Genomic DNA, 27,132 nt, shown 5'->3' with positions numbered 1-27,132 from the left:
ATTTCATCGTCCACCCAAAAAAATCATCTGTTCATCTTTTCTATTTTTAGATATATATATTTTTATAGTATTTAGCTCCAATTTTTCTCTCTGTATTTTGTTTATTGCACATTTATTCAGGTAAAAAATACCCAACTGTTTAGGTCGAGCACTTATTTTTGGGTTCTGACTTTGTAATCTCTGTTGTATATTCCTCTCTCCAATCTTTTTTCAAGATTCTGGATTTTCTCACTTGTTCAAGTGGTTTTATGGGTTCTTTATCGTTTCTTGCACATTTACTCAACTGAGATCTACTGAATGTTATAACATAGGTCAAGACTAATAATTTCTTTTTAAAATTTATTTATTTTAAATTTATCTGGGAAATTGACCTGAGCCATAGATTTCTTATCTTGTTCTAATTGCTTTTCCTCAAATTGCTTGGGAACCCGAAGGAAGTGTTGTTGTTCTTGATGGATACCCTTCTTCAAGAATTTCCTAATTCCATGAATAGATTCAATTTCGACCATTACCCCGTTTCTTTCTCTCCAAATAGAAATCTTCTTAATGGATATGAGCTCAATAATAACTTGAGTAATCCTTATTCCCCCGTTCCTTCATTTGATCCACAACCTCCTAATGACTTGACATCATCTTCTCCTTCATCCTTGAGCTCAGAAGGACATGATCCAAATAATAATGTTGTTCTCAAGTACATAAGCGATATGCTTATGGAAGAGGACTTAGAGGGCAAGACCTGTATGTTGCAGGACTGTTTGGCCCTCCAAGCTGCAGAGAAATCCTTGTATGATGTCCTTGGTCAGGAATATCCCCATTCATTGTATCACTGTTCTCAAAATGTTCAAAGTCCTGATGATACTTCACCTTGGAGTAGCAGTGTTGATAGCAGCAAGAGCTATCCAGCTGCTGTTAATACTTCAGTTGAAAATTCAAATTGGATTTTTGATCGAGTTGATTTAGATTTACATGGAATCCAAAGTTCTCTTATTGACTCCCCTGAAAGTACCCTTCTAGGACCATATTTCCAGAGTGATATACACCCGTTAACAGTGGTCAGGCAACGGATAGGAGATGGTGATTCTTTGGTATTGGCACCAAAGAGCAGCCCAGAAACTGAGAGAGATTCCTCACCGAATAGTTCACGGGGACGGAAAAATCATCAACGTGAGGATGGTGATTATTTAGAAGAAGAGAGGAGCAACAAGCATTCTGCTATTTCTCTCGCAGAGTCTGAGCAGTCAGAGATGTTTGATAAGGTATTGCTTTGTCCAAGTGAAAACAGCAAGTCTGAAGCACGTGCTCTTCATGAAAAGTCACAGAATGGAGCAAGCCGGAATGGGCAGGGTAAAGGATCTAATGGCAGAACGACGCGAGGAAGGAGACAGGGAAACAAAGGAGAAGTGGTGGATTTGCCAACTCTGCTAACACAGTGTGCACAAGCTGTGGCAATCAGTGACCAAAGGACTGCAACAGAGCTACTTAGGCAGATTGGGCAACATTCTTCAGCTTATGGGGATGGAAACCAAAGATTAGCATATTACTTCTCCAAGGCCCTTGAGACACGTTTGGCTGGTACCAGTACGCCTAAATACACGCCGCTTGTAAGCAACAAGACACCAGTTTCTGATATCTTAAAAGCTTACCAGGTGTATGTTAAGGCATGCCCATTCAAGCGAATGTCAAATTTCTTTGCTAATCAGACAATTTTCAAACTAGCACAGAAAGCAACTAGGCTCCACATTATTGATTTTGGCATTCTCTATGGTTTTCAATGGCCTTGCCTCATCCAGCGCCTCTCACAAAGGCCTGGTGGACCTCCAAAGTTGCGAATTACTGGAATTGAGCTCCTCAACCTGGTTTTCGCCCTGCTGAAAGGGTCGAGGAGACTGGCCGTCGCTTACGAAGATATTGTGAGAGGTTTAACGTCCCATTTGAGTATAATGTCATAGCACAGAAATGGGAAACCATCAAGTACGAGGATCTCAACATCAACAGAGATGAGATGACTGTTGTTAACTGTTTGCATCGGTTAAGGAATCTCCCTGATGACACAGTTGTAGCAAACAGTGCAAGAGATGCTGTCTTAAAATTGATCAGGAGAATCAAACCAGACTTATTTATCCATGGAGTTGTTAATGGTACCTATAATGCTCCATTCTTCGTCACTGGTTTCGAGAGGCACTATTCCACTTCTCTTCCATGTTTGATATGTTTGACGTTAACGTGCCTTGCGAAGATGAGCAAAGATTGCTGTATGAGAAAGAAATATTTGGAAGAGATATTATGAATGTCATAGCATGTGAGGGTACTGAGAGGGTTGAAAGGCCTGAGACATACAGACAGTGGCAGGTTCGAAATATAAGAGCTGGGTTCAGGCAGCTTTTATTAGATCAAGAAATTTTGAAGAAAGTGAGATCTACTGTGAGATCAGAGTATCACAAGGATTTTGTAGTTGATGAGGATGGCGGGTGGATGCTACAGGGATGGAAAGGAGAGTTATCTACGCTCTTTCAGTTTGGAAACCAGTCCAGGATTAACATGTATGCTCGTATATGGAATTAGTGGTTTATGAGAAGGCCCTACTAGAAGTTTTGTTTCTATCTTTCATGTAAATATAGCTAGAAGTTTTTAATATTGATGTTTAATTTTTCCTGCCCAATTGGTGAAATATATTTGTTCTTTTTGAGATCACCATCCCAGCTGTGTGTTAAAAAAACATTAACCAATACATCGATTCCAATGGCTTTTACCAGAAAACAGGTATTCATGGTATAAACCAAACACACATTATTATCAGAGTTATATCCTTTGGATATAACCAGATAAAGATGGTGTTTGTTACCTAGGGAAGTGACAGAAAATGAAGGAAAATGAGAGGAAAGCAAAGAGGGAATTAGAGGGAAGTTTCTGGATTTGATTATTCTTTGCATACCCCAAATTACATTTCCGAGTGAACTATTACAGCAAACTCATTTTAGTTATTGCTAACAGAATCTGTAACTTCTCCTGATAAACTCTTCCTGAATAGTTCCACAGCTTTTTACTGAGCTTGGGCAAGGCAGAAATGGGCACACCTGTTGAAGGGTACCCAGGAATCAAAAGTTCTGCCCATATGCCTCATCTTGAATTTACCAAATTGATCTTACGTTTGATTGGAACAGCCAAATAGAGGTCTAAATGACAAAACTCAAAGCAAAAGTGTCCATAAGTGCAGCAAAAACATGCAGCTTTCTCAAGGTTCCCAAGGACTAAAATATTACCAATAAAATAATGCAAGCAGGAATACAAATTAACTTCTTTGTCTTGAACTTTTGAGACAATCTTCAGTAATTTTAGGCAATAAATTATAATGAATCAGTACACGAATCATAAAATAAAAAAGGAAAATCGGTATGCTTCTGGAATTCAGCAGCACAGAATGAAAATTGCTACAAATGAACCGTAGATCAAACACTGGATTCCAGTAAATCTTAAAAGATGAATACCCAGGCACACACACGCAAACCAATCACTATTCTGCCTAATATCTCCCATTCCAATTGCCAATTTGTCATATGCTTTCCTGTGAGAGAGCAAGAAGTTGGGAGAGAAAAGGGAGGGGGGGACCATACCAGAAGTTATCAGTGATTTAAGCTGCTATACCCCCGGTCATTGCAGCTACAGGATTAGTAATTGGAGGATTATTGAGAAATGTTGAGATGATTATAGAAAGCCAACAACTGATATGTGTCATACTCTTGATGCATGGCAGACACTTTCATCAAGTAAAGTGAAGATGGTGATCAGGAAAAAGAAAAACAATTGGGAGAATCTGAAAACAAATATGATTGTAGGTAGGTAGAACTTGCAAAAGAACATAGTATAATTTTACATTGGAACTCCCAAATAAAAAGAAATTAAGTGGAAAAGAAAAAGTCTACTTTTAAATTATAAGTAGATAGACTAAGGAATACATTTATTTAAGTAATTGATTTGGACATCATGATGGGAACCTAGTTCCCACAACCCCCCCACATGCATCCACATTAACACGTCAGTGACTTGTGGATCCAGATTGTTAAAGTTAGCTTGTCAACCACTTAATTCAATAATTTATCTAGTTTTGCATTGTTAATTGTAACATTCATCATCTCCCATTGGCTAAAACATACCTAAGGTACCACTCATGTATGAAAAGCTGATCATTACAAAGCTTGGAAGCTGATTGGTATATAGTTCATTGGCTTCTTAAACAGGCTTCTGGACTTTTCCTGCTTAGTCTGTACAAGCAATTTTTCTATTCAATTTTCTTCAAGTAAAACTGAGTTTACAGCTACTTGGTATAAATTTAGGAGAAATTTCATCTTTGTTCCCCTCCAACTCTCCTTAAATCCTAGTATAACTAAGCCACAACATTCAGTGTTGTTATTTTGCCCAAGATCCTCAGCAACTGGTAAAGGGGAATCAAAGTTGACAGTTTTTGAGAATCAAATTTCAGTCTGGTTCCACCAGTAGTCTTTATGGATGATGCTCTACTCCGAGCACCTCCAGGTGCCAGGACCAGATTCAGATTTGACTGTGGCACCATGTCAGCCCTTCCAAATCACTATCTTGTCAATGGTTTTGAACTGAATCATGAATATGTAGATCCTCATCCACATCAGCTTCCAACAAATGCACACACTTCAAGCAGGGATTCAGCATCACATTCAGGTTCAAGCCCTGAAGCAGATTCCCTCGACAATAGTGATTTCTCCAATTCTGTTCTCAAGTACATAAGTGATATGCTTATGGAAGAAGAATTAGAGAGCAAGAACTGTATGTTGCATGAAGGTTTAGCCCTCCAAGCTGCAGAGAAATCTTTCTATGATGTTCTTGGCCAGAAGTATCCTCCTTGGTCGGATCAATCATCCAACTTTCATCAAAACATTCACAGCCTAGGCAGCGCTTTCACTTGGAGTGCCAGTAGTGATAGCAGCAACACTTGTTCTACTTCCATCAACTTGGTTGAATCAAGTTGGATTTTTGACCACGCTGAATTTGAATTCTCTCATGTAAATACCCTCCAGGTGCCAGATTTATGCAGTCAGTCATTTTCAAATGCTAGTTCTTTGATTCCATCAGATTTTCAAGAGAAGGATAACACCAGGGATTATTACTCGTTTAATGGTTTGAGGGAGAGGAAACTTCATCAGTTTGAGGAAAGTGCCTATCTAGAAGGGAGAAGCAACAAGCATTCTGCAATCTCTCTTGAAAAGCCTGAGGAAACAGAGATATTCGACGAGGTGTTGCTCGGTCAGACAGGAAAGAATGATTCTGGGTCATTTTCTCTTCAAAAAAATGATGAAGGGAAGTTGAAGAACAATGGGCAAACAAAAGGGTCTATTGGTAGAAAATGTCGCTCAAAGAAAAAAGGTAGTAAAAAGGAAGTGGTGGATTTATGGACTCTCCTGCCTCAATGTGCGCTAGCTGTGGCTAGCGATGACCAAAGGGCTGCACAGGAACAGCTAAGACAGGTAAAGCAATATTCTTCCCCTTATGGTGATGGAAACCAAAGATTGGCACATTTCTTTGCCAATGGCTTGGAGGCACGATTGGCTGGAACAGGGACGCCTGGATATACACCCGTGGTAAGTAGTACAACATCAGCTGCTGATATGCTAAAAGCTTACCACACATATGTTACGGCATGCCCTTTCCAGACAATGTCATACCTTTATGCTAACCAGACTATCATGAAACTGGCAGAGAAAGTGACTAGGCTACACATTATTGATTATGGCATTCTCTATGGCTTTCAATGGCCTTCCCTTATTGAGCGTCTCTCAACAAGGACTGGAGGACCTCCAAAGTTGTGTATCACAGGCATTGAGTTTCCTCAACCGGGCTTCCGGCCTGCAGAAAGGGTTGAAGAAACAGGTCATCGCTTAAGAAAATACTGTGAGAGATTCAATGTCCCATTTGAGTACAATGCCATAGCACAGAAATGGGAAAGTATCCAATATGAGGATTTCAAGATTGACAGAAATGAGATGGTTGTTGTTAATTGTTTGTATCGGTTAAAGAACCTCCCTGATGACACAATGGTAGCCAACAGTGTGAGAGATATTGTTCTGAAACAAATGAGGAGAATTAATCCAGATATCTTCATCCATGGAGTAGTTAATGGTACTTACAATGCGCCCTTCTTCCTCACACGTTTTCGAGATGCACTCTTCCACTTCTCAGCATTGTTTGACATGATTGATGCTACTATACCTCGTGAAGAACCTGCGAGACTGATGTTTGAGAAAGAAATATTTGGAAGGTATGCAATGAATGTCATAGCCTGTGAGGGTGGGGACAGAGTTGAAAGGCCAGAGACATATAGGCAGTGGCAAGTTCGAAATGTTAAGGCTGGGTTCAGGCAGCTTCCATTAGACCAGGAGATCACGAAGCAAGTAACAGCTACTGTGGAATCAAATTACAATAAGAACTTTGTTGTTGATGAGGATAGCCGGTGGATGCTGCAGGGATGGAAGGGGAGAATAGTCTACGCACTTTCAGTTTGGAAACCTGTCCGTGATTAACATAAGAAACTCTGTTTATTAACATGTTAGAATTAATAGATTATGGGCTCCTATTAGAAGTTTAGTTTCTCTTGTCTTATCTAGTATGTTATTGTTAATTAACTTCAGATTTGTCAGTGTTTCTGATTCATTTCACCTTGCATAGAAGTTCCTTAATTGCAGAATCACTAACACGATCCTGAATGTGCATTAGCTTTGAAGGGACTCCCAAGTTTCCTTTTCTAAATCCTCTAGCAATTAGCTAGGATTCTATGATGCTGTGATACCAAGAAAACTTCAATGTCTCACCTAATACAAGAATTAACTTCATAGTTTCTTTGCTTCTTTTCCCCCTCGTTGGCATCCATCCAATAACTTTGATGATGGAACTTGCATTAACATTTCCATAATATCCCATAAATAATCTAATGTAAATCTCCAAATTCAGATGTGATCGTTATAATTTCATGCGGCCCTAACATACCTACCACAACCAATTTAAGAAGCCAATTGGATTCTTTGGGCTCTCCCAGAAAGTTCACTCTGATGAAATGATTACCTAAGACCAAAGCGTGTGCTTTCCAAAAAAAAAGGTGTGGACTCGCACCAAAACTTGCTACCCTGCTAAGTAACAATTCCTCAACTTCTCTAATGAGGCCCATCTACCTTCTTTTTCACGGGGTTTAAAAACATTATTTGAATATTCTCTCGGTAGATTATAGAAGCTATGAATTTTCACTTTTAATTGATTTAGATCCAAACTACAGTTTTGAAAGCCGACTCCATTCCTCTACTACTGAGTTGTAAAGTCTAACACCACTTAATCAAAATTCAATTCTTGAAGGTACCGTGTTTCATACACCCAGCTATGCTGTATGTCTCATCTCATGGGACACTGTCAGTCTGATCCTAGTCCAGTTATTCAGGTCAATTTTGTTCCGAGTCTTTGATAGTCTCCAATTTTCATGTACTAACATATCCTGTACTTTGATGGTCAACTTGAATTGAAGTTGACCGTGATTCTACACTTCTATCTTCAAATCAAATGGACCCAAGTACTGCCTTTCAAGATCTGTCCAAATTTATTTACTAATGCAGAGTCAGAACAGCACCTCTCCAAGGAATACTGCAAAAGTTTTTTCAACGTACAGACACCTGGGTGACGAAGTTTAATTACCAGAGGCAAACGCATAAATATTAACAGAATCAAAAGTAGGCCAGGTGGTTAAAAATCAATGGCATCGAATTTGATACCACACGTAAGGGAGAGAGTCAAACAACTCTTAAGCGACACATTACAAATCTCAAAGCTCGTATACAAAACCAGCGTATTAATAACGTGATGACAATGTTTTGGGTTTTTTTTCTTCTTTTCCGAGTAAAATTCAATAGCTTAAAAAAAGAATGCAAGAGGCAGAATCAGAAGGACAACAATTATAACATCAAATTTAATAACTTGATAATAAATTTTTTATAAAAAAAAAATTCCACAATTTTTAAGCTAATGACCTATTTATTCTCACCCTCTCTCGTTTTGATTGTATTGACTTTTTGGTCTGCGCATACTCCAATCCAGTTTTTCATGTTTTGGTTGCTTGAAGGAGCCTTATCTGCTATTTGGTGATGGCTGCTGGCCACCTTCAGTTTTTGGTGATTTATTCCGATTCTGTAATTGAGTTACTACTTCAGACTGTTTTCTTTTAAGGTCTATGTCAGATTTTCCCCTAAAAGCGTTTGAACACCCTGCTTCATCTTGTGATGATCCATTTTCTCTGCAAAGAGTAAAGAAAGTTTCGTCCAAAATTCATATACACGTACAAGCATGCAACCAATTGAATTTTTAACCATTATTCCGTTCACTATCTATTACCATGTGTTTAGTTGATTGCCTATCCCTTGATATATTTAACAGCTGAGCACCCTATCTCTAGCAGGAAAAACAATAATTAGTTTTAACTGAATTATACCTTTGCTTAGGAGGAAGTTTTTTAAATTAATGAGAGGTTTTTAAAGATTTAAAAACCTTGAACTTGTGTTTCTATTTGAGAGAGAGTGAGGTTTTCAAGGTTTAAAAACCTCCATTTTCCAACCCATAACCCATCAATTAGAAGATTTTCTCTTTAAAACTTTCAAATACTTTAAAAAAACTTCTCTTCCTCTCAAACACTAAAATATTACGAATGTTTAAAAACCATGAAAAAACTTACTTCAAAAAACTTTAATTAAAAAAAAAAAAAAAAACCCTTACTTTACTACCTCCTCCCAAACAGGGTATACAGAGTCAAGAGAGAGAAACAAAAAATGGATGACCTTGCCCAACATATTTCATTAACTTATTAGAAAATGCCAACTTAATTATATAAAATGGCCTACTCAAATCCTATTTTCTATCCTGTATACTTGCATGTTCTCTAAATGACAACAACATTGTTATAAAGAAAAACCCTAGGCTTTATATTCAAACCACACCCGTATTAAATGTACAACATGTACTAGATGCGAGTTGGTCATTCTAGGTTTGAAACAGGAAAACTTCATTTTTACAAACAATTATGTAGGCAACTATCATTACAAAAACAAAGAGATTTTAAGAAAGTCAAACCACCCACCTAAAAGATGTCCTACTCTGACCACTGGAGCCAGTGGCATGCACATCAGACACTTCAGGCTGGCAGACGTTAGCTGCTTCTTCATTTAGTTTCTACCAAACAATTGATTTGGTGTGAGAGCATAAGCCATAAGAGAAGCTCAGGAGGTGACTGTTCATAAGATAAAAATGTTCAGATCACTTGATCTTTAAACTCACATCAACAGAAGGATTAAAACTTTGAAATGACATCCGTCCCATAACTGCTCCTGGAAGGGGATCCCCTTCCATTATTACCATGCTACATGCACATAAAAAGGCAGTGTAAGAGGTCCACATGTTATAATAATATGACATCAAGAATCTAGACCATGCATAGGAGCTAATAAAACAACACTAATATCAAGGTCATAATCAGTAAGATAATGGCTCTCAAACTGATTAAGAAACCTCAATTTATGGACCATTAATCTTACAAATAACATCAAGGACCATGGCTGATATATCAACAATTCAACATAATAAAGTGAAATTGATGGACCAAAATATGGGGCAGTTTGAGTGGAAGACAATCATGCAAAAATTACAAGATTAAATTTGTTCCAAGGACAGGGTCATTCATCCCGACAGTAATACAAGGGGAAAAGGAAAACAGAAAATGAATGATTGCCGTTTCAAATGCTTGACAAATAAAATATATAGCTTCATTCATTTGCTTATTTATTCACTTTCATATTATTCTATTTATTAATGATAAGAGGAATATGATTCTCAAAGGAATAAAATCACACAAAGCCCATACCATATTCTACCCTAAGGTAGTTAGCAATGCAGTCGAAACTCAGAAAGGGAAACCAAGAAGAATTATGACCAACAAAACTGAAATCAACTTAAAATTCAAGAAGCAAAACTAATATATGCTACATTACCACTTCCTAATGATACCAGGGGAAAAGAAATTCCCATCTGGTTTCTCCTCTTCTCGTTTCTTAGTTTTTTCCTCTCTCTGAGCTGCCCTTTGCATGAATTATAGAATAAGATTCCCACATTAGTACACGTGTAAGTTACAAAGTTAATTGTGCATGTTCCAGAAAACAGAAGTAAAAATTCATCAAAGGAAAGGAAACCCAGATAAATCAAATCAAAACCCAGTTCAAACCCAAGACTAGCAGTAGAAACTAACAACAATGAAGCTAAAATGATAGAATTTTTAAAGTTTGACGGGTAAACTACCTTCACGTTCTTCAGAGTACTAGATATCTCGCGCTTTGCCATATCTGGAGTTCTCTTCTGGAAACAAACAAAGGACCAGATTAAAAACTTCGTAAGACCTCTTTCCTCTCCAAGAACCCGAAGCAAGCAGCTTTTGTGCTCTGTTGTTTCTACTTTATACAACGAAGGCTTCATTAATTGGAAGAAGAAACTCTATTTCTGATTTAGGGTTTCATAACCGCCCTCGGACCCGAGACTCATCTGTGGCGCACTGGAGTTTTAATTATAGCCAGTAATTGGGTCGGGTTGAGAATGGATACTGGCCAGCCCAAGCGTTGCACACTTTAATTTGTAATTGTAATTAATTTTTTGTTATTTTTAAATGACTTGAAAATTTTAATAAATTTTAGATTTTATTTATTCCACATAAAATAATTTATTTGTGTATTTGTTTAGAAAATAAATTATTTTTTATTATTTACTTGTAATGCTCAAAAAACTATGAAAAATATTTTCAATTAGTTGAAATTTATAAAAGTTATTTTTTTAATTTATAATGCTATAAAAATATATAGATTATTAAATTTTAATTTTTATTATTTTGTTATTAAATATAAAAAAGAATATTAATATCATGGTGGTCAACATTGACTGTCATTGACCTTTACTGACCAACGTTGACCATAGTGTTATCAATGGTTAAGGGTGATTAATAAATCAATGTATAATTTTTATAACGAATATATCTAAATTGTTTTATATTTTAATTAATATATTAAAATTTAGAAAATCACTTTAGTTTTTTAAATAACGGTATTGTTTTCCTTAATAATAAATATTAAAAATGCAAAAAAAGTCATTCATGAAACAAATGTAGGATTAATGTATGTAAATTTAATTCTTATTTTATCTTTTTAATGTAAAATTATTTGTATTTATCTACATAATGATCGCATTAATATTTATAAAATTAATATAATTATAAAATAAAAATGGTTAATAACATATATACCATGTTACATAATTTGCATGCACAAATAAAAATCGTTAATAACATAAATACTATGTTATATAATTTGTATACACAGGGTATTAATTTATTACTAAATATTTTATATATTTTTTTTATAAATTTATAGTAATTTTTAATATTAAAATAAATAATATATCTAATATAAATTTAATCTCATCGTGAGAATAAATTTAAAAATTATTTAATCAAATATTTATATCAAAATTTATATAAAATTAATTAAAAATATATATAATAAATATGTGTACTTAAATTAAAATATTTAATTTAATGATTAAAAAAATTCATGAGTTTAACTTTTTACAATTACACGTAAAATAAAATTATCACTTTAATTTAAATTTTTAAAATCGATTCTTATAGTATTACACTGTTTTGCCCATTAAGGCATTAAATGGCTTATAATAGAGTAATTAAAATAAAAGGTGCAATTACTGGTGATGAATTTAATAATTATTAAATTAAGTATTTGTATTAAATTTATATATTTATTTTAATATTTTAATTAAATTTATATAAAATTTTATATTAATATTTAATTTAATAATTACTAAACTCATTCTTATTCGAAATTTAATTTATATTAAATATATTGTAAGATAAATTTACTTTTTTTATTCATATCCCAAAGGGGAATCATCATATTAATGATTTATATTAGGATTATGTTTAATATACTCTTAATAAAATTTATTTAATACATATTATTAAAAAAATTACTCGAATTCTTTATATACACGCCGTTGTGGATGTATTGAATTGTATCATTGGATGATACAATTTTTTTGCCCATGTTTCAAGGTGGGATCCTCTCCCACGAGGTTGCGATCTGCAATAGCAGTCGTACGATTCGATGAGCATCAGGACTGCTTGGTACAAAATGAGTTGGTGTCCGATATGCATACGATAGACATTCTCCTATACCTATAAAATCAAAGGACCCGCACTCTCCTTAAATAACCGTCATTCACCCACAGCAAGTTCCACCCATCCGGGGACCGCCTTCCTCCATTCACCCAAAACTGTGTTGGCTCCCCGTCGTCATCAGTCAATCTCTGATTCCATAGGTTTTGATCCTATATCTCTGCTTTAATCGCTTTTTGGGTACTATATCTTGATCTTTTTGTTTTCCTTCGAATATTTTGGTAAGACTCAATAGCAGTAGTGCTTGTGTGTTTTGTGTATATAAACATGTCATTATACATGTTTTGAAATTATCTCAACATTCTCTCGTAAATGAGGTGTTTTTGGGTTTGATTCATTTTTAATACGAATTGGGTTTTCTTTTTGTCCATTAGGTTATTTGTTTTCTCTGCTCTATCTTTACTTTTCACATTTATTCAGGTGGACATCTTGTGGGTTGGAGCTGTTTAACTCGATAGACATGGTATGTTAATAACCTATTGCCATATATTTTGGTTGGACTTCTATTGATTATCAAATTAGCGGACATGAATGTCATGCAATTGTTGATTTAAAGCTTTTTGTTATTTAGTTTCTATGTATGTGATGTGTATTTAGAAACTATCAATTGTACCTCGAAACTTTTATTGGGTTTTAAGCTATGAGCGTTCTTTTCATTGTATGCAAGTTTTGGAATGAGTCAAACAGAAGCTTAAGCAGCATACACGGTTATCTAATAACTATTAAAAAGTTTTGTTGCTCTAGTTTCTGGGTTTGTTTTCATTGAAAATGTTGTACTTCTATTGCTGCACTCATTTGATCATTGGTTTTGGCAATTGCAGGCTCGGCTAGACCCCCACAGTTCAACGTTTGAACGGAGTTATCGCTGTTACCCTGTCTCTTTCATTGATAAGGTTTGATAAATAAGTGCTGAAATTGTTTTTAATAATTCTCAATTCCTTGTAATGGATTTGTTGGCTTCCTGTGCAGCATATTTTCATTTGATCATTGTATTTGTGGTTGATGAGTACCACTTAAATATATCACTCTAAACTCATTCTAACCATGTGAATATTTGCAGACACATGTGGAAAAGGGCGATAAAAGTATGTTTATCTTCTCATTTAAGTTGTTTTTTTCCCACCTTTTTTCTTGACAATTTCTTTACAAAGGTTTGTAATTGATTAATCTTGTTGCTTCTAGTTATTATGCCTCCCTCAGCTCTTGATCACCTTGGTAAGCAACTAATTTTCAATATTTTTTTCCAGTTGCTTCATCTCTTTAATTTCTGCTTTCTGGTCATGTGTTTTAAGATGGATTTTTTTTTTTTTCCTTTTTGTATTCCTGGTTTTGTTATCATAGCATCAATCACAAGTTTTATATGTTTGCTCTCCAGCTTCTTTGCACATTGACTACCCAATGCTTTTTGAACTCCGAAATCCATCTGTTGAGCGAGTTACACATTGTGGGGTTCTAGAATTTATTGCTGATGAGGGAATCATATTCTTGCCCTATTGGGTATGCTTCTATTGTGATTCTGATAATATGCTAATGCTGCTTGTTAGTCATCTGCTTATTTGTGTTATACTTTCAGATGATGGAAAACATGCTCCTGCAAGAGGGAGACATTGTGCAATTAAAAAATGCCAGCCTCACAAAGGGAACTTATGTAAAGCTGCAGCCCCACACTAAGGACTTCTTAGATATCTCCAACCCCAAAGCAATGTTGGTCTATTATTCATTTTACTTTTCTTTCTTATAGTAGAAAGATTAAAAATTCTTTTTATGCATATTTATTTCTTCCTTGATGTTCCCTTGCAGCTTAGAGACTTCATTGAGGAACTACTCTTGTTTAACAACTGGTGATACAATAATGGTTGCTTATAACAACAAGAAGTACTACATTGACATAGTTGAAACAAAACCATGCTCTGCAATCAGTATTATTGAAACAGACTGTGAGGTAGATTTTGCTCCGCCTCTTGACTATAAAGAACCTGAAAAGCCAGCTCCATCTCCTAGGTCAAATAAGACACCACCTGAAGGTTATCTTTTTAGTTTTAATGTAAAAGTTTGTCAAATTTCTGAAATTTTTTATCTTTACTTTTTTTTTAAAAAAAATTTGGGTGTTATAAAAAGTGAGCCCTTTAAAGAAATTGCTGCCAATCTTAATCTTTTTTTTTTTTTTTTGAATTTTCATCTTTCAGTTGAAGAAGAGCCAGCCAAAAAGATGCCAAAGTTCAGTCCATTCACTGGAGTAGCAAGACGTTTGGATGGAAAACTATCAGCACTAGCAACTGCATCAGCTAACAATCTGAAACAGAACCCTCAAGAGGTTGGGAAAGATAGTAGTAGCTCCAAGCCATCAAACTCTGCATCTTGTTCACACTCTGGGAAGCTCGTCTTTGGTTCAAATGTAAACCAACCCCGAAGTGGAACACCAAAGGTACGTTTTTCTTTGTTTGTGGTGGCGTGCAGACCAATTTTTCTGCTGTACTGCTTTAAACTCAGCATTTGCTTTTTAATTCTCAGAATGCCCCAAATAAGAGCAGTCAAGAGGCACCTCAGAAGGTTGAAGAACCTAAATTTCAAGCATTCACAGGGAAAAAGTATTCTTTGAAAGAATGAAATTTATTGAAGTTCTCTGCCATTCGTCCATTTTTTTTGCGATAGAGGCTAGTTCAACTCATTATGATGATTTTGTGGAGGCCAGAGGGGTCTCCGTGCTTTTTATTGCAAAGTAATTATGTTTTTAAAAAACAAGTATGGTGATAGAAACGTCAAAGTTACTTCAGAAGAGCATATGCTACTTTTCTTCTGTTTAGTATATTTTTTCCATACAAAAATCCTACAAAACAACCTCACATATTTATCATCTGCTAGGCAGGGAACTCCGTAGATTGTATCTGCAACTTAGTTCCGTCATTCATGTCACCAAATTCACAATCTCACGCAAATGTGCTTCATAGCCTACTGTGTTGCAAAATGAATTTTCCGTCATACACAAAAAACAGCACAAGTGGACAAGCGCGGTTTACTCTGCCTTAAGAATGGCCAGGACGCAGCAGGAGCCATTTTCGATCTATCCCACGGCCGGTAGGGAGAACTTTCTCCACTACTGTTCTCTGTTCCGTTCATTGTCATGTGATGCGTGGGGAATCTCATGAGATAGGGGTATACTTTCCATATCTACTCTCGAATGAAAAATAGAGATTGCATTTGGCAGGCCAAAACATTGTTTGGTAACGGTGGTAATGGAGGAGAATTAAGGGGTGGGAATTGAGTTTTTATGGGAAATATTGTTAACCACAGGTGGCATCAACAATATAACCATATGAGCAGGTGATTGCCATATCACATAGCTCACTAGAATGACGAAAGAGACTTTTTTTTTTTTTTTATTTCTCCCTATAATAAATCAAGATTCATATTCCAAATAACCCATGCAGGAAGGCCAACCCTGCTACAAGCCCCCAATACAGGAAGCTAAGATCACTTAAACTACAAATCAGAGAAACAAAGAACAACAGAAGCTAATGTGAGAGCTCAATGGCTCAAATGTTACAAAAGTTGAGGGGAAAAAAAAGCGTGTTTAATTTCAAACAAATAAGATGTCATCGTGTGACCGCATTAGATAGAGTTGAGAAAATGCCCACCTACAAATATGCTATGCCTTAACTGAAGTCTCAATGGCAACCTTCCCTGAATACCTCACATCTTCAGACTTCTCATTAGCCTCCCAGAGCTCCGGCAGTGCTTCCTTGATATTGTGGATGCTCTCAAGTGCATAGTCTACACCTTCAGTGCGATGGGAAGAGCCTACCTGTACTCACATCAGGAAGAGTTGATTGTCAAGGCAAAAATTCTGCTGAAGCCTGAAGGTACAATTATGTTCATGGTTTGATAAAGTTAACTTACCCACACAGTGTTGAGGCCCAGCTGTTTCCCAGTCTGTAAATTACGGATGCTGTCATCGAAGAACAACTGGAAAGCAATAAATGACAATGTCAATAAAAGATAAAAGAGACTATCTGAGGACCCAGTGACCAAGAAATTAATTATAGTAGTTCAAGTTAATAACGCATGAGGAACTGGATAATCGGAGATCATAATCAGAACGAACCCACACTTTGAAAACAATTGTGATAATATGCAAATGCTATATTACCATAGATTGAAGCAGTTAAAAGCCAAGACAATTCTGAACCCAATCACAGATCGTAATAAGAATAAATATCTTACCGTTCTTTGAGGGTTGATGCAGGCAATCTTAAACACCTGGTCAAATGCCTCTTCAAATGGTTTGCAGACAACTGGTGACCTTGGAAGTGCAATACCAGCATTCGGAGCAGCGCTATATTCATTGATGTCAAAAACTGCATTTTCATCCTCTTCAACGGGATTATTTCCTTTGTTAGTGTTATTCAAGGTCTCAAAGCATATAACTCCTTCAAAGCAGTCCTCTAACCCAAGTCTATTGAGGACCCTCTCAGCATGATTCTTATCAGCATTGGTGAAAACCTATACAAAGTGATCAAATCATTATCACGAGAAGAAAAACTTATAGGAAAACAATACAGACCATCAAAAAGCAGTCAATACATATGTAGCAAGGATTAAGGAAATGAAACTTACAACTTTCCGAACAGGCACACTGTGTAAAAGATTTCTAAGAACAAGGTCAGGCTTTAGGATATCATAGGGTAATTTTCCATGAACAAAACTGTACAATAGACAAAGTGTTAGAAAAGAAGCATTTCATAAAAAGATACATAAAGACATAAAGAAACAACCGCTTACTTATGGAAGTCATCATAGTCGAACTTATACCCAATAGCCTGGAGATAAGAAAAACCACAAAGAGCAAAACATTTTAATCAGGAGAATCCAAATGAAGCATTCTCCATACCCAGAAGAAAACACACAAAAAGTTGCTTGAACCATACCCTGAGACCAGCCAATGTTGTCCCATAATACTTGTACAAGGAAACACACAATTCTGGGACTTGACTTTCCTCAATGCGGAGCTTTTGAATCATATACTCTAAAAAATAACGAATTCCGAAGTGAATTACATCATTCAACTAATTCAAAATTATATACACGCACATATGCTTAATTAAAAATAGGCAAAATTACAAAATGTAACTACCTTCAATATTCTTGGTGACATGTTGAGCCAAACCAGAACTGTTAGGATAGAGTGTCTCATCTAAATCTGACAAATGATTATAACCCATCATCAGATTAAACTCTAACAAGAAGACCGATTGGCTATCAAACAACTATGATGACAAGATGAAAGATTTAGAAAGCATACAAGAGCTTACCAAAAAGGAGACAATCGTACTTCTCCAGAGCCACTGGTTGGTTCTCTTCACACTCCATTTTTATATGCAGGCTAAAAACTAAAAAAAAAAAAAAAAAAAGTATCAGAGAAACCACCCAAAATACCCAAAAGATAATAATAATAATAATAATAATAATAATAATAATAATAATAATAATAATAATAATAAAGGGAAAGATCAAACGCATGGAAGCCATGAGAACGCCACATTCAAGCAACATTACAACAAGAAAGGTCAAAAGCACCAAAAAAAGAAAAATAAGACTCAAGTCAGGTACTCCATCAAATGAGACCCAAAAACAATGTGGAAAAAAAAAAGAAAAAGAAAAGTGAAAGAAATTGAAAAACTTATACAAAGGATAAGCCATTACCAGATGGATCGCAGAACCGCACAAAGATGTAGAGAAAGCGCAAAAGGGAAGATGCAAGGGAAGAAGTTTAAGAATGAAGTTGGGTTCTATTATATAGAGAGAGGCCGGGCGGTTGAGGACGCTGCTCGCTTCACAGGGAAAATAAATAATTTTATTTAATTTCAATAAATTTGATTTGATGGAATATCTAGAAGAAACTGAAATGTAGAGACTGTTGACGAGGGATTTTTCAGTGCTTTCGAGCACACACTCTTTCTGCTCCGGTTCCTCTGGACCCGTATCAGAGTTTGACACGTATCCATCAAGTTGAAAGACTTTTCCGTGTATTATTGATAAATGAAGAAAAGATCGATTGAAACGTGTTGGTTGCAGAATTGCCGTGTCTTGATCCTGTGCATCACTGTGCAGGAGATATTGCGACACCCTTAAATGGAGGTTGCCTCTTCCTTAATTTATTTTTTAACTTTTAAATTTTATATTTTATATGTGATTTCGGGTTTTTACATTGAAATTAAATTACTTAAATTTTAATAAAATATTTTTTAATTTAATTAAATTACTCTTTATTTTAAATTTTTTAAAATATTTTTATTTGCATTTTTTTTCCTATTGAATTACCAAGCTCAATTCACGGTCCTACACATTACAGAAATTTCATGATCACGACAAAACCGAGGAATGCCTTTATCGAGTGCCCGAGAGCAAATATTGTTGGGAAAATTCATCAATTAAGACTCCCAAAAACAAAATCTTTATTGATGATCATCAGTAGGGATAAAAATTTCCTGCACAAATGATCGATGTTACAGAAACTGAGATACACAGTGGTAAGTTAGGCTGTCACAGATGTTTCAATTGAAACACTTGCTATATATTTTGTAGTTTCTGACTTCTTGCTATTTGCTTCCCAGAGTTCTGGCAGTGCTTCCTTCATATTGTGGATGCTGTCAAGAACATAATCAGCCCCCGAAACTCGATTCGATTTGCCCACCTAAAACCCAGTTTTTTCAGATTAGCATATGAGGAAATTTTTTTTTTTCTTTTTTCAGATCATAAATGCCAAGAAAGAGAAATCCTGTGGTGACTTACCAACACAGTCCTGAGTCCCATTTGCTTTCCTGTCTGTATGTTCCGGATGCTATCATCAAAAAATATCTGAACAAAAAAAAAAAAAAGCATTATATAGATAAATTCTTCAAGTTAAAGCTCAATTGCAGGCAAGAAATTAATGAACTTCTAGCTTTGAAATCCACGTACTGTTCTTTGAGGTTTGATGTTAGCCAATTTAAAGGCCTGTTCAAATGCATTTTCAAATGGTTTGCAGACGATTGGAGTTTTAGGAAGTATTGAACCAATATCAGATTGACAAGAATGATCAGAGATTTCAAGCATTTCACTTCCAAGTTGAAGCTCATTTTTATCATCAAAACTAGTACTGGTTTTGCCACTGGGATTAAGGGTCTCGAAGCATATAATCCTCTCAAAACAGTCCTCCAATCCAAGCTTGCTTAGAGTTTTAGCCACATGGGCTTTATCAGCATTTGAGAATATCTGTCATAATAAAAACCAAAGCATCATAAATTTCCAAATCCCTTTTCTAACTCGCGCAAAATTAAGAGGCTCGTGCAGTGTAAATGTCAACTTACAACTTTACGGACAGGCAAGCTAAGCAGAAGACTCCTTAGAACATGGTCAGGCTTCAGCTTCTCATAAGGTAATCTTCCATGAACAAAGCTGCAAATTATAATTCAAAGTGTCAGATGATTGTCATGATTTATACAAAGTGGAAGCATAGAGAAGACATTAAGCACACACCTGTGATATTCATCGTTGTCAAAATCATAGCCAATAGCCTAAAAAAAAAAAAACAAAAAACCAATACATTAATTATAATTCAGAATAAGCTGTTGAAATGATTCAATTTTTTCTTTTAATTTTACATTTTACATTATGGAAAAATATATAATAAAGTACCTTGAGACCCGCCATTGAGGTTCCATAGTTCTTGTACAATTCTTGATTCAATTGAGAGGCTTTATTTTCTGGAATACCAAGCTTCTGAACCATATATTCTGGAGAAGGGCAAGAATAGACAATTGATTAAGAAGAGCAAAACAACTGAAAATAAAAAATCAACATCACAATTTATTAGGAATGCTGTGAACAATATAATATACCTTCAATGTTCTTGGCGCATTCCTTCGAGAAACCAGTGCTTAAGGGATACAGGGTATCATCCACGTCTAAAAAATAGTTACAATTAATAAGATTAATACATTGGAGAGATCCTTTTCCAACAATAGGGAAAAAAGAAAAAAAAAGTTAAAGAATTAAATGGAGGAGGCTTACCAAAGAGAAGAGTGTCATATTTTAGCAGCAGGGATTGCTGGTATTGATCTTCATATGCCATGTTGAATTGGTGATTATGAAGTCTCTGGTAAGGAAAAAGAAAAAGAAAGAGGGGATTGGTTATTTTGAAAGAGAAAATGAATTAAGGAGGAGGTAGAAGAAGACTGCAGGGATGGAAGCTATGGGTTGAACTTGTGAAGAAATTGAAAGATATATAGAAAGGAGCGTAGGGAGAGGGAAGAAATACAAGTTTCCATTTCACACCAGGGTCCAACAATCCACACGAAAAAAAATATCACCATTTCCCGTGAATTAACTAATTATTCCCCACTTCTTTTTGACTTGTTTGCCAACATAGAAATTTCTGGAAAACCATACTCTTCCCACCTATGCCAGAGAACACTCTTATTTTTTCAGTTGTTTTTTTTAAGAATTATTTTGTGCTCATGAAATACATGCTATTTCTATATAAAATTATGAAATTTACTTCTTATTAACATAGAAAAGATAAAAATACATATTTAAGGGAGCATTAAAATTTAGTATTTTTAATATATTATATAATTAACTTTTTTTTTACCTTTTTTAAATATTCTTTTTTATAATTAAAACCATAAAATAAATCTTAAAATTCTTTAAAATAAATTATGATGGTTAAAATTTGAAATTTTAATTAGAAATTTTTTCATTATGTAATCTGAATGATAAGGGTAAAAATCAAAGAATTTCTTCAGATTTTTTTTAAAATTATTAAGTGTGATAAATAAAAAAAAATTAATTTAGACATGAACGTGGGATGCTGGACAATAATTGAAGATAGCTCGGCAGAAACATTTAATTTCACATGAATGATTCTTCTCTTGTTTAACATTTTCTGTTGGGGGCCACATGTCATCAATTAGGTCATAAATTGCATTTACTTTATTATCAATAAAATAAAATATATAAAGCTTGTGGAATGGCCATTTATTTATTATTATTATATTCATGATGTGAAAGCATTAAAAGAAATGTCTAATTTATATATTTCTCTAAATTAATTGAAATTTTTTTATTATATTTTTTTCCCTTTTATTGTATTGTTATGTTTTATTTTTCTCATATTGCATTTTTCATATATTTTTTTAAATTAAAAGTTGTGGCTATGAATTTTCTATTTAGATTTTTTTTTCTCGGTCGCTTTCAAATTCATCTTTGAAAAAAAAAATCATCTTTGCCATTTTACTAACTCAAAACAAATTCCATCCTTTCTTTTCTCTCCTTTGTATTTAAATAGAGAAGGAATTTTTCTACTTTCCATGGACGAAAATTGGATTGAAAGTCAAATATAATAAACGACAAAAATAGATTTTTTTCTGCTATAAAAAAAAATTATAATGAGTTGAAGGAATAAAAACTCAAATTTGACACTTAATAAGTGAACGTTATATCTTTAATCATTATATCAAGTCAAGTTAAATTATTATAAAAAAAAATAATAACATAACTAAAATATTATCTGATTATTTTTTATTTAATTTTAAGAAAAATTTCATGATTATTTTATTTTTAATAAAATAAATTTTATTTTATAAATTATCATGATAAAAAATTCATATAATGATAAAAGTAATAAAATATAAATAAAGAAAATAAAATACAAAATAATATATATATATATATTTCGGTAATTAATTTGATGAGTGTTGATTATGATCTAAAATTAATTGTTTACAAGTAATATTTATATTAATAATTAGCACGCTTAACATGGCATTATATTTATATATATAAACATCCGCAACTTTGAAGCTTTCTTTATTTATATAAAAATGATGCGTACATATAATTTCTTTTGTTCGTTGTTAATCATTTTGTAGTATTTCTATATCAATTGAATTAAACAAGTTATTTTTCACTAAATGTTTATATACATATATATGTGTGTGTATAGAATAGTCTCTTCTTATAACTAATCCATGAATAAAATAGTTAAGGTGTAACTGTTTAGATAAAGAATAGTAATAAAGAAATACGTGTATAATTATTGGATATCTTTCTATAATTTAATTATTTATTTGTTTCATTTGGAAGTTATGTATTATTTTATTTTTTTAAACGGTCCAAATAATTTGGCCAACAAAATTAGTTGAATGTCAAAAATCAAGAATTTCAATTCATGGGAAAGGAAGGAAGGAAGGAGTAGACTTTGATTTTTCCTACCTCTAGTTGGTGACCAATGGAAGCTTCGGCAACTTAATATATATATATATTCTAATTACATTAAAAATTCAACTTTTTTTTTTCTTTGTGTAAATTTACGTGTTAATTCAAATGTTTTAGTTCGACAATTTGGGTCAAAAGGAGTGCGCGGAACTTGGGTCAAAAATCTTGATGAAATCTTCTTTGTACACGCTGCTGTTAGTTATTTTGAAAAGCAAAAGGAGTGCGTGCAAATATAATAGAATAGATTTTAATAGCATATAATTAATTTTAAATTTGATATTTATAGTGAATTTAAATTTTATATATTAAGTATTTATTATTTAAATTTATTTATATAAATATTTAATTAAATATAAAATATATATTTTTATAATAATATTTTTAATTTTTTATATATTTTATTTTATATAAAATAAAATTAAAATATTTTATGAAATTATTAAATTTTTAAAATATAAATTATTAATAAAAATAATTTTTTATATAAATTATTAATTAAAAGATATAAAATTAAATAAATTTATGTATTTTTTGAGTAATAATATTTAAATTTAAAATAAATTTAAATAGTTAAGAATAAATTTTAATTAAATTTAAGATAAATTTAAATTTTAAATATATTAATCGAGTTTAAATTTAGTGATTTTACAGACACTGATATATTGCCGTTCCTAGCTGTGAGGTTTGCAAATTTAGGCGTGAGGGTAGCTCATGAGAAAGCCCAATTAAAGGGAAATGAAGGATGTGTTGCGAAAACAAAGGATGAGAAGAGGGGTTATGTGAGGGATAGAGAGAAAAATTAAAATTATTTTTTAAATTTATATATTGTCTCATATTAATTTAGATGATGAATTTGAATTATATATAAAATTTGAATAAATTTTATTTTTTAAAATTAGCTTTGGAGCATAGTTAATCTATTTGAGCTATATGTAAGATTTTGAAAAACTTTTTTTCCTTAAATTAATTTTTGGGGTGAAATTAGACTCAATCTATTCTTTTATAGATAAACTAAGAAAAAAAAATTCTATGAGTAAAAAAAAAATAATCTGAATAAATTTAAATTTTTATTACAATATTAATATTTTTTAAATATAAATTCAGCAATACACAAATAAAATAGGATCAAATAATAAATATTTTATAAATAAAAATATAAATTTTATAATTACATAAATTTATATATATACATATTAATGAATTCATAAGTTTTTCGTTATCTATATTCTAAAACATGCACATGATATGTGAATTTTTTTTTATTTTTAAAATAATAACAATATTTATGATTTGAATAATAATATTTAAATTTTAAATATTTATTATAATATTAATATTTTCCCATTAAGTGTTAAAAACTATTTATGATTTGATATATATTAAATTTGATAAGATATTGTCATTCTTATTATTCTATAATTTTTATTAATAATTAAATATTTTCCTATTTAAATTAAATAGTGAAAAATTCCTCATACCTTGAATACTTTGTGATAGAAAATTTCTCAATTTATACGATTTTAAGAAGCATGTCATTTATAATTATGATTTATTTTTTTTCTTTTCTATTGAATAAATCTTTATTTTCCTTTATAAGCTACTCAAGATTTTTTTTTTAATTAATAGTCAAGATGTATGCTTAAATTGAGAATTTTATTAGAATTAAAATTATATAATTTTTATTATTTATGGTTAATATACTTTTAATCAATCCATCTTTTTTTGTTATCTATATTTTAAAATATAATTTTAAGAATCATATCATTTTTAACTACAATTTTTATTTTTCTTTTGTATTAGATAAATTTTTATTTTCCCTTACAGACTATTCAAAATTTTTTTATATATATATATTAATAGTCATGATGTGGATTTAGATTGAGAATTTTATTAGAATTAGAATTATATAATTTTTATTACTCATGGATTAATATGTATTTCTCAATAAATATTAATTTAAATAATGTATTTGTTCACATCTAGAGTATACTTTTTAATCAACACCATAAGTTTTTCCTTATTCATGTTTTAAAATAAGCACACTAGATGTGCATCTTTTGATTTTTTTAAATAATAATAATATTTTTAATATGAATAATAATATTTATATTTTAAATATTTATTATAATATTAATATTTTCTCAAAAGTGATAAAAACTATTTATAATTTTATGCATTTTAAATTTGATTATTTTTTTTAAACATGCATTTCACGTTTTCTGTACTATTTTTGTATACTTATAATTTATTGTTTTTACATGTTATTTTTTATTAATTTTTTATACAATATAATATTATTATAATATATTAATTATTATTATAATAATATAATAAATTTTTATTTTTTATAATATATATTGTATATGTACTTATTATTTTCAGGTAAAGCCAATGAAAATGAAGTATATCAACAAAAATTAGAAATCTTGAAGTTGAAATTTATAATGAAAAGTTTATTATTATAATATAATTTTATAATTATAATTGTTTTATAAATATATAATTGTGCATATCTATGTCAATAAGTATCTATATTATTAATTTTTATTTGATATATAATATTCTACATAGTTTTATATTTTTATGATATAGAGAAAAATTATAAAAATAAAAAGAAAAAATATATAATACTAATAAATTATTTATAAATAATAAATTAATAATTAAAATGTTTTTTTTGTTTAAAAATAAATAATTGATGCTAATAGAATAAAAAAATATTGACTATATTTTTAATTGAAATAATTACAATAAAAAATATATAAATAATTATTCGATTTATAATAAAATATTATACAAAACTAACTTATAATATATTTTTAAATTAAATTTTTTATAATTATTTTTTCTAAAAGTAAATGTCAAATTTCAATGGAAGAAGTTATTGAATCCAAATAAATTAAAATTCTATTAAATAATGTAATGCTTGTATTTATATGAAAATTATAACTTTTTTTAATCAAATTATCAATATGTGTTTATATTTAAATATAAATTTGTTAAATTAAAATAATAATTTTATATTCAAATATTGTTTCTAATTTCTTTTTATACATATTCACTATTTATTAAATTAAGATAACATTATAGTATTAAAAAATTAAAAAAATATTATATTTTTTTATAAATATTAACATTTTTAAACTTTTAATAATATATCATTTTAAAATAACAAATTAATATTATAAATCATAATCATCCTTTAATTATATTAATTTTATAATTGAATTCAAACTTAATATATTCTGTTAATTATTAATTTTTTAAATAATATATGTTTATCTATTTAATTTTTTTTCTCATATATATATAATTTGTTTTTTTATACTTTATACATAACTATATATTATTTAAAAATTTTAAATTTATATAATTTTAATATATATTGCATACTACTTAAATATTTTTTTTTTATAAATCAACGAATATAAATTTTTTCCCTCGTTGAATTATATATATATATATATATATATATATATATATATATATATTGAATTTTAATTAAAATCATTTTATATATTAATATAATAATTAAAAATTTTAAAAATATATTTATAATTAAGAAAAATATAAATTTATGTTATATGAAATATTTTTTTAATAAAATTAGAAGAAATTAAATTAATAGAAAATTAAAAAAATATTAATAAAAGAATTCATATGATTGACGGACAAAAATTTATTTTTTTTTATTTTTATACGTCATTTCACCTGTAATTGTATTAAAATAATTTTATATAAATAATTATAAAATAAAGATAAAAATTTATTAGCATTTATTAAATTGTGATTCATATAAATAAAACACATTTTTATTAATGTAAATAATATAAATTGTAAAGGTATTTTTATAAAATTTTATTTAAAATTATATTATAATAAAAATTCAATTAAATAAATTTTAAATACAAGTAAAATTAAGAATTTTATATTTATATAAATTCTTAAATTATATAAATAATTAAATTTTAAATCTTAAAAATTATAAATATATATAAATTCTAAAATCAAATTAAATAATAAGAAATATGTAACACCCCAAATTTTATTATTTATGAGTATTTTTGATATTTTAATTTTATTTAAATTTTAGGAATTTTTTTGAGATTTTTCGGATTTTAAAAATCGGGTTCGATTTTCCGAAAATATAAACTTTGATGATTTTTAAAAATTAATTTAAAGACCACGTGGCAAAACTAAAAATATATTTGGAGTCTACGATTTTTCTCGAGTTTTACGGAATTTTTGAATTTTGGACCTCGTTTGGCCCCAGGCGCAGTAAAAATTCAAAATTTTGTATTTAATCGAACCGCCGAATCGAACGGACCGGATCGGACCGGTCGAATCGAACCGGCTCCCTTTCCTTTTTCTTCTCCGCGCCGTCCCTCTCTTTTCTCTTTCTTTTCTCTCCTCCTCCTCCCTGCGTCGCTCCGATTTCTCGGCCAAATCCGGCCGATCCGGCCACCGATTGACCGGTCTTGTGTCTAAAATCATCTACTCGGCGAGAGCTTTCCATAGACACCAAGAATGCCAAATCCATCGAGCGGTTTGTCCGATTTTTGCTCTGGGAAGATTTTAGCCCATTTCGACTTTTG

At 31.4% G+C, this 27,132-nt stretch overlaps 4 protein-coding genes and 1 pseudogene across 9 annotated transcripts; 3 read left to right on the top strand and 2 right to left on the bottom strand.

Annotated features, from left to right (window-relative positions):
* Positions 1 to 313: 313 nt before the first annotated feature.
* On the top strand, positions 314 to 2,694 carry LOC131177335 (scarecrow-like protein 14; annotated as a pseudogene).
* A 1,420-nt stretch (positions 2,695 to 4,114) lies between these two features.
* Positions 4,115 to 6,678, top strand: LOC110636954 (scarecrow-like protein 14). Its single transcript, XM_021786858.2, has one exon. It carries the CDS (start codon positions 4,500 to 4,502, stop codon positions 6,546 to 6,548), a length of 2,049 nt encoding a protein of 682 aa, XP_021642550.2. The 5' UTR covers positions 4,115 to 4,499; the 3' UTR covers positions 6,549 to 6,678.
* Positions 6,679 to 12,257: 5,579 nt separating this feature from the next.
* LOC110636950 (uncharacterized) lies at positions 12,258 to 15,089 on the top strand. Of its 4 annotated transcripts, none has more exons than XM_021786851.2 (10): positions 12,258 to 12,426; positions 12,704 to 12,746; positions 13,105 to 13,176; positions 13,344 to 13,368; positions 13,466 to 13,498; positions 13,659 to 13,780; positions 13,857 to 13,987; positions 14,084 to 14,307; positions 14,470 to 14,708; positions 14,795 to 15,089. In XM_021786851.2, exons 2-10 carry the CDS (start codon positions 12,744 to 12,746, stop codon positions 14,888 to 14,890), a joined length of 945 nt encoding a protein of 314 aa, XP_021642543.1. In that variant the 5' UTR covers positions 12,258 to 12,426; positions 12,704 to 12,743; the 3' UTR covers positions 14,891 to 15,089. The 4 variants fall into 4 exon arrangements, with proteins under 4 accessions (XP_021642543.1, XP_021642544.1, XP_021642545.1 ...); XM_021786852.2 differs by having other exon boundaries at positions 12,258 to 12,463; XM_021786853.2 differs by having other exon boundaries at positions 12,258 to 12,504.
* A 545-nt stretch (positions 15,090 to 15,634) lies between these two features.
* Positions 15,635 to 18,163, bottom strand: LOC110636951 (uncharacterized protein C24B11.05). 2 transcript variants are annotated; one of them, XM_058142300.1, is made up of 9 exons: positions 17,984 to 18,163; positions 17,593 to 17,670; positions 17,415 to 17,480; positions 17,209 to 17,306; positions 17,063 to 17,100; positions 16,898 to 16,985; positions 16,505 to 16,783; positions 16,181 to 16,246; positions 15,635 to 16,085 (listed from the first exon to the last, which is right to left on the bottom strand). In XM_058142300.1, the coding sequence occupies exons 2-9, from the start codon at positions 17,648 to 17,650 to the stop codon at positions 15,930 to 15,932; spliced, it is 849 nt and encodes a 282-aa protein (XP_057998283.1). In that variant the 5' UTR covers positions 17,651 to 17,670; positions 17,984 to 18,163; the 3' UTR covers positions 15,635 to 15,929. The 2 variants fall into 2 exon arrangements, with proteins under 2 accessions (XP_057998283.1, XP_057998284.1); XM_058142301.1 differs by having other exon boundaries at positions 17,593 to 17,663; positions 17,984 to 18,136.
* A 548-nt stretch (positions 18,164 to 18,711) lies between these two features.
* LOC110636949 (uncharacterized protein C24B11.05) lies at positions 18,712 to 20,862 on the bottom strand. Of its 2 annotated transcripts, XM_021786850.2 has the most exons (9): positions 20,580 to 20,862; positions 20,333 to 20,417; positions 20,161 to 20,226; positions 19,958 to 20,055; positions 19,799 to 19,836; positions 19,630 to 19,717; positions 19,241 to 19,534; positions 19,073 to 19,138; positions 18,712 to 18,974 (listed from the first exon to the last, which is right to left on the bottom strand). In XM_021786850.2, the coding sequence occupies exons 2-9, from the start codon at positions 20,391 to 20,393 to the stop codon at positions 18,816 to 18,818; spliced, it is 870 nt and encodes a 289-aa protein (XP_021642542.2). In that variant the 5' UTR covers positions 20,394 to 20,417; positions 20,580 to 20,862; the 3' UTR covers positions 18,712 to 18,815. The 2 variants fall into 2 exon arrangements, with proteins under 2 accessions (XP_021642542.2, XP_057998282.1); XM_058142299.1 differs by having other exon boundaries at positions 20,333 to 20,861.
* Positions 20,863 to 27,132: the final 6,270 nt, after the last annotated feature.

This window comes from Hevea brasiliensis, unplaced genomic scaffold, assembly GCF_030052815.1.
Source record: "Hevea brasiliensis isolate MT/VB/25A 57/8 unplaced genomic scaffold, ASM3005281v1 Scaf409, whole genome shotgun sequence".
Classification (NCBI taxonomy): Eukaryota; Viridiplantae; Streptophyta; class Magnoliopsida; order Malpighiales; family Euphorbiaceae; genus Hevea; species Hevea brasiliensis.
The sequence above is the reverse complement of the archived record's forward strand: the minus strand, read 5'-3'. Positions and strand labels throughout refer to the sequence as shown.

Excerpts from the sequence above, each read along its gene's own strand:
- LOC110636954 (XM_021786858.2), top strand. The coding sequence starts at position 4,500 with ATGGATGATGCTCTACTCCGAGCACCTCCAGGTGCCAGGACCAGATTC.
- LOC110636950 (XM_021786851.2), top strand. Across the intron at positions 13,499-13,658 it reads CTCAGCTCTTGATCACCTTG|CTTCTTTGCACATTGACTAC; the intron begins GTAAGCAACTAA and ends TTTGCTCTCCAG. Across the intron at positions 13,988-14,083 it reads ATCTCCAACCCCAAAGCAAT|CTTAGAGACTTCATTGAGGA; the intron begins GTTGGTCTATTA and ends GTTCCCTTGCAG.
- LOC110636951 (XM_058142300.1), bottom strand. The coding sequence starts at position 17,650 with ATGGAGTGTGAAGAGAACCAACCAGTGGCTCTGGAGAAGTACGATTGT. Across the intron at positions 17,101-17,208 it reads CAACATTGGCTGGTCTCAGG|GCTATTGGGTATAAGTTCGA; the intron begins GTATGGTTCAAG and ends TCTTATCTCCAG. Across the intron at positions 16,247-16,504 it reads GCATCAACCCTCAAAGAACG|TTGTTCTTCGATGACAGCAT; the intron begins GTAAGATATTTA and ends ATTGCTTTCCAG.
- LOC110636949 (XM_021786850.2), bottom strand. The coding sequence starts at position 20,393 with ATGGCATATGAAGATCAATACCAGCAATCCCTGCTGCTAAAATATGAC. Across the intron at positions 20,227-20,332 it reads ATATGACACTCTTCTCTTTG|ACGTGGATGATACCCTGTAT; the intron begins GTAAGCCTCCTC and ends ACTATTTTTTAG. Across the intron at positions 19,837-19,957 it reads CCTCAATGGCGGGTCTCAAG|GCTATTGGCTATGATTTTGA; the intron begins GTACTTTATTAT and ends TTTTTTTTTTAG.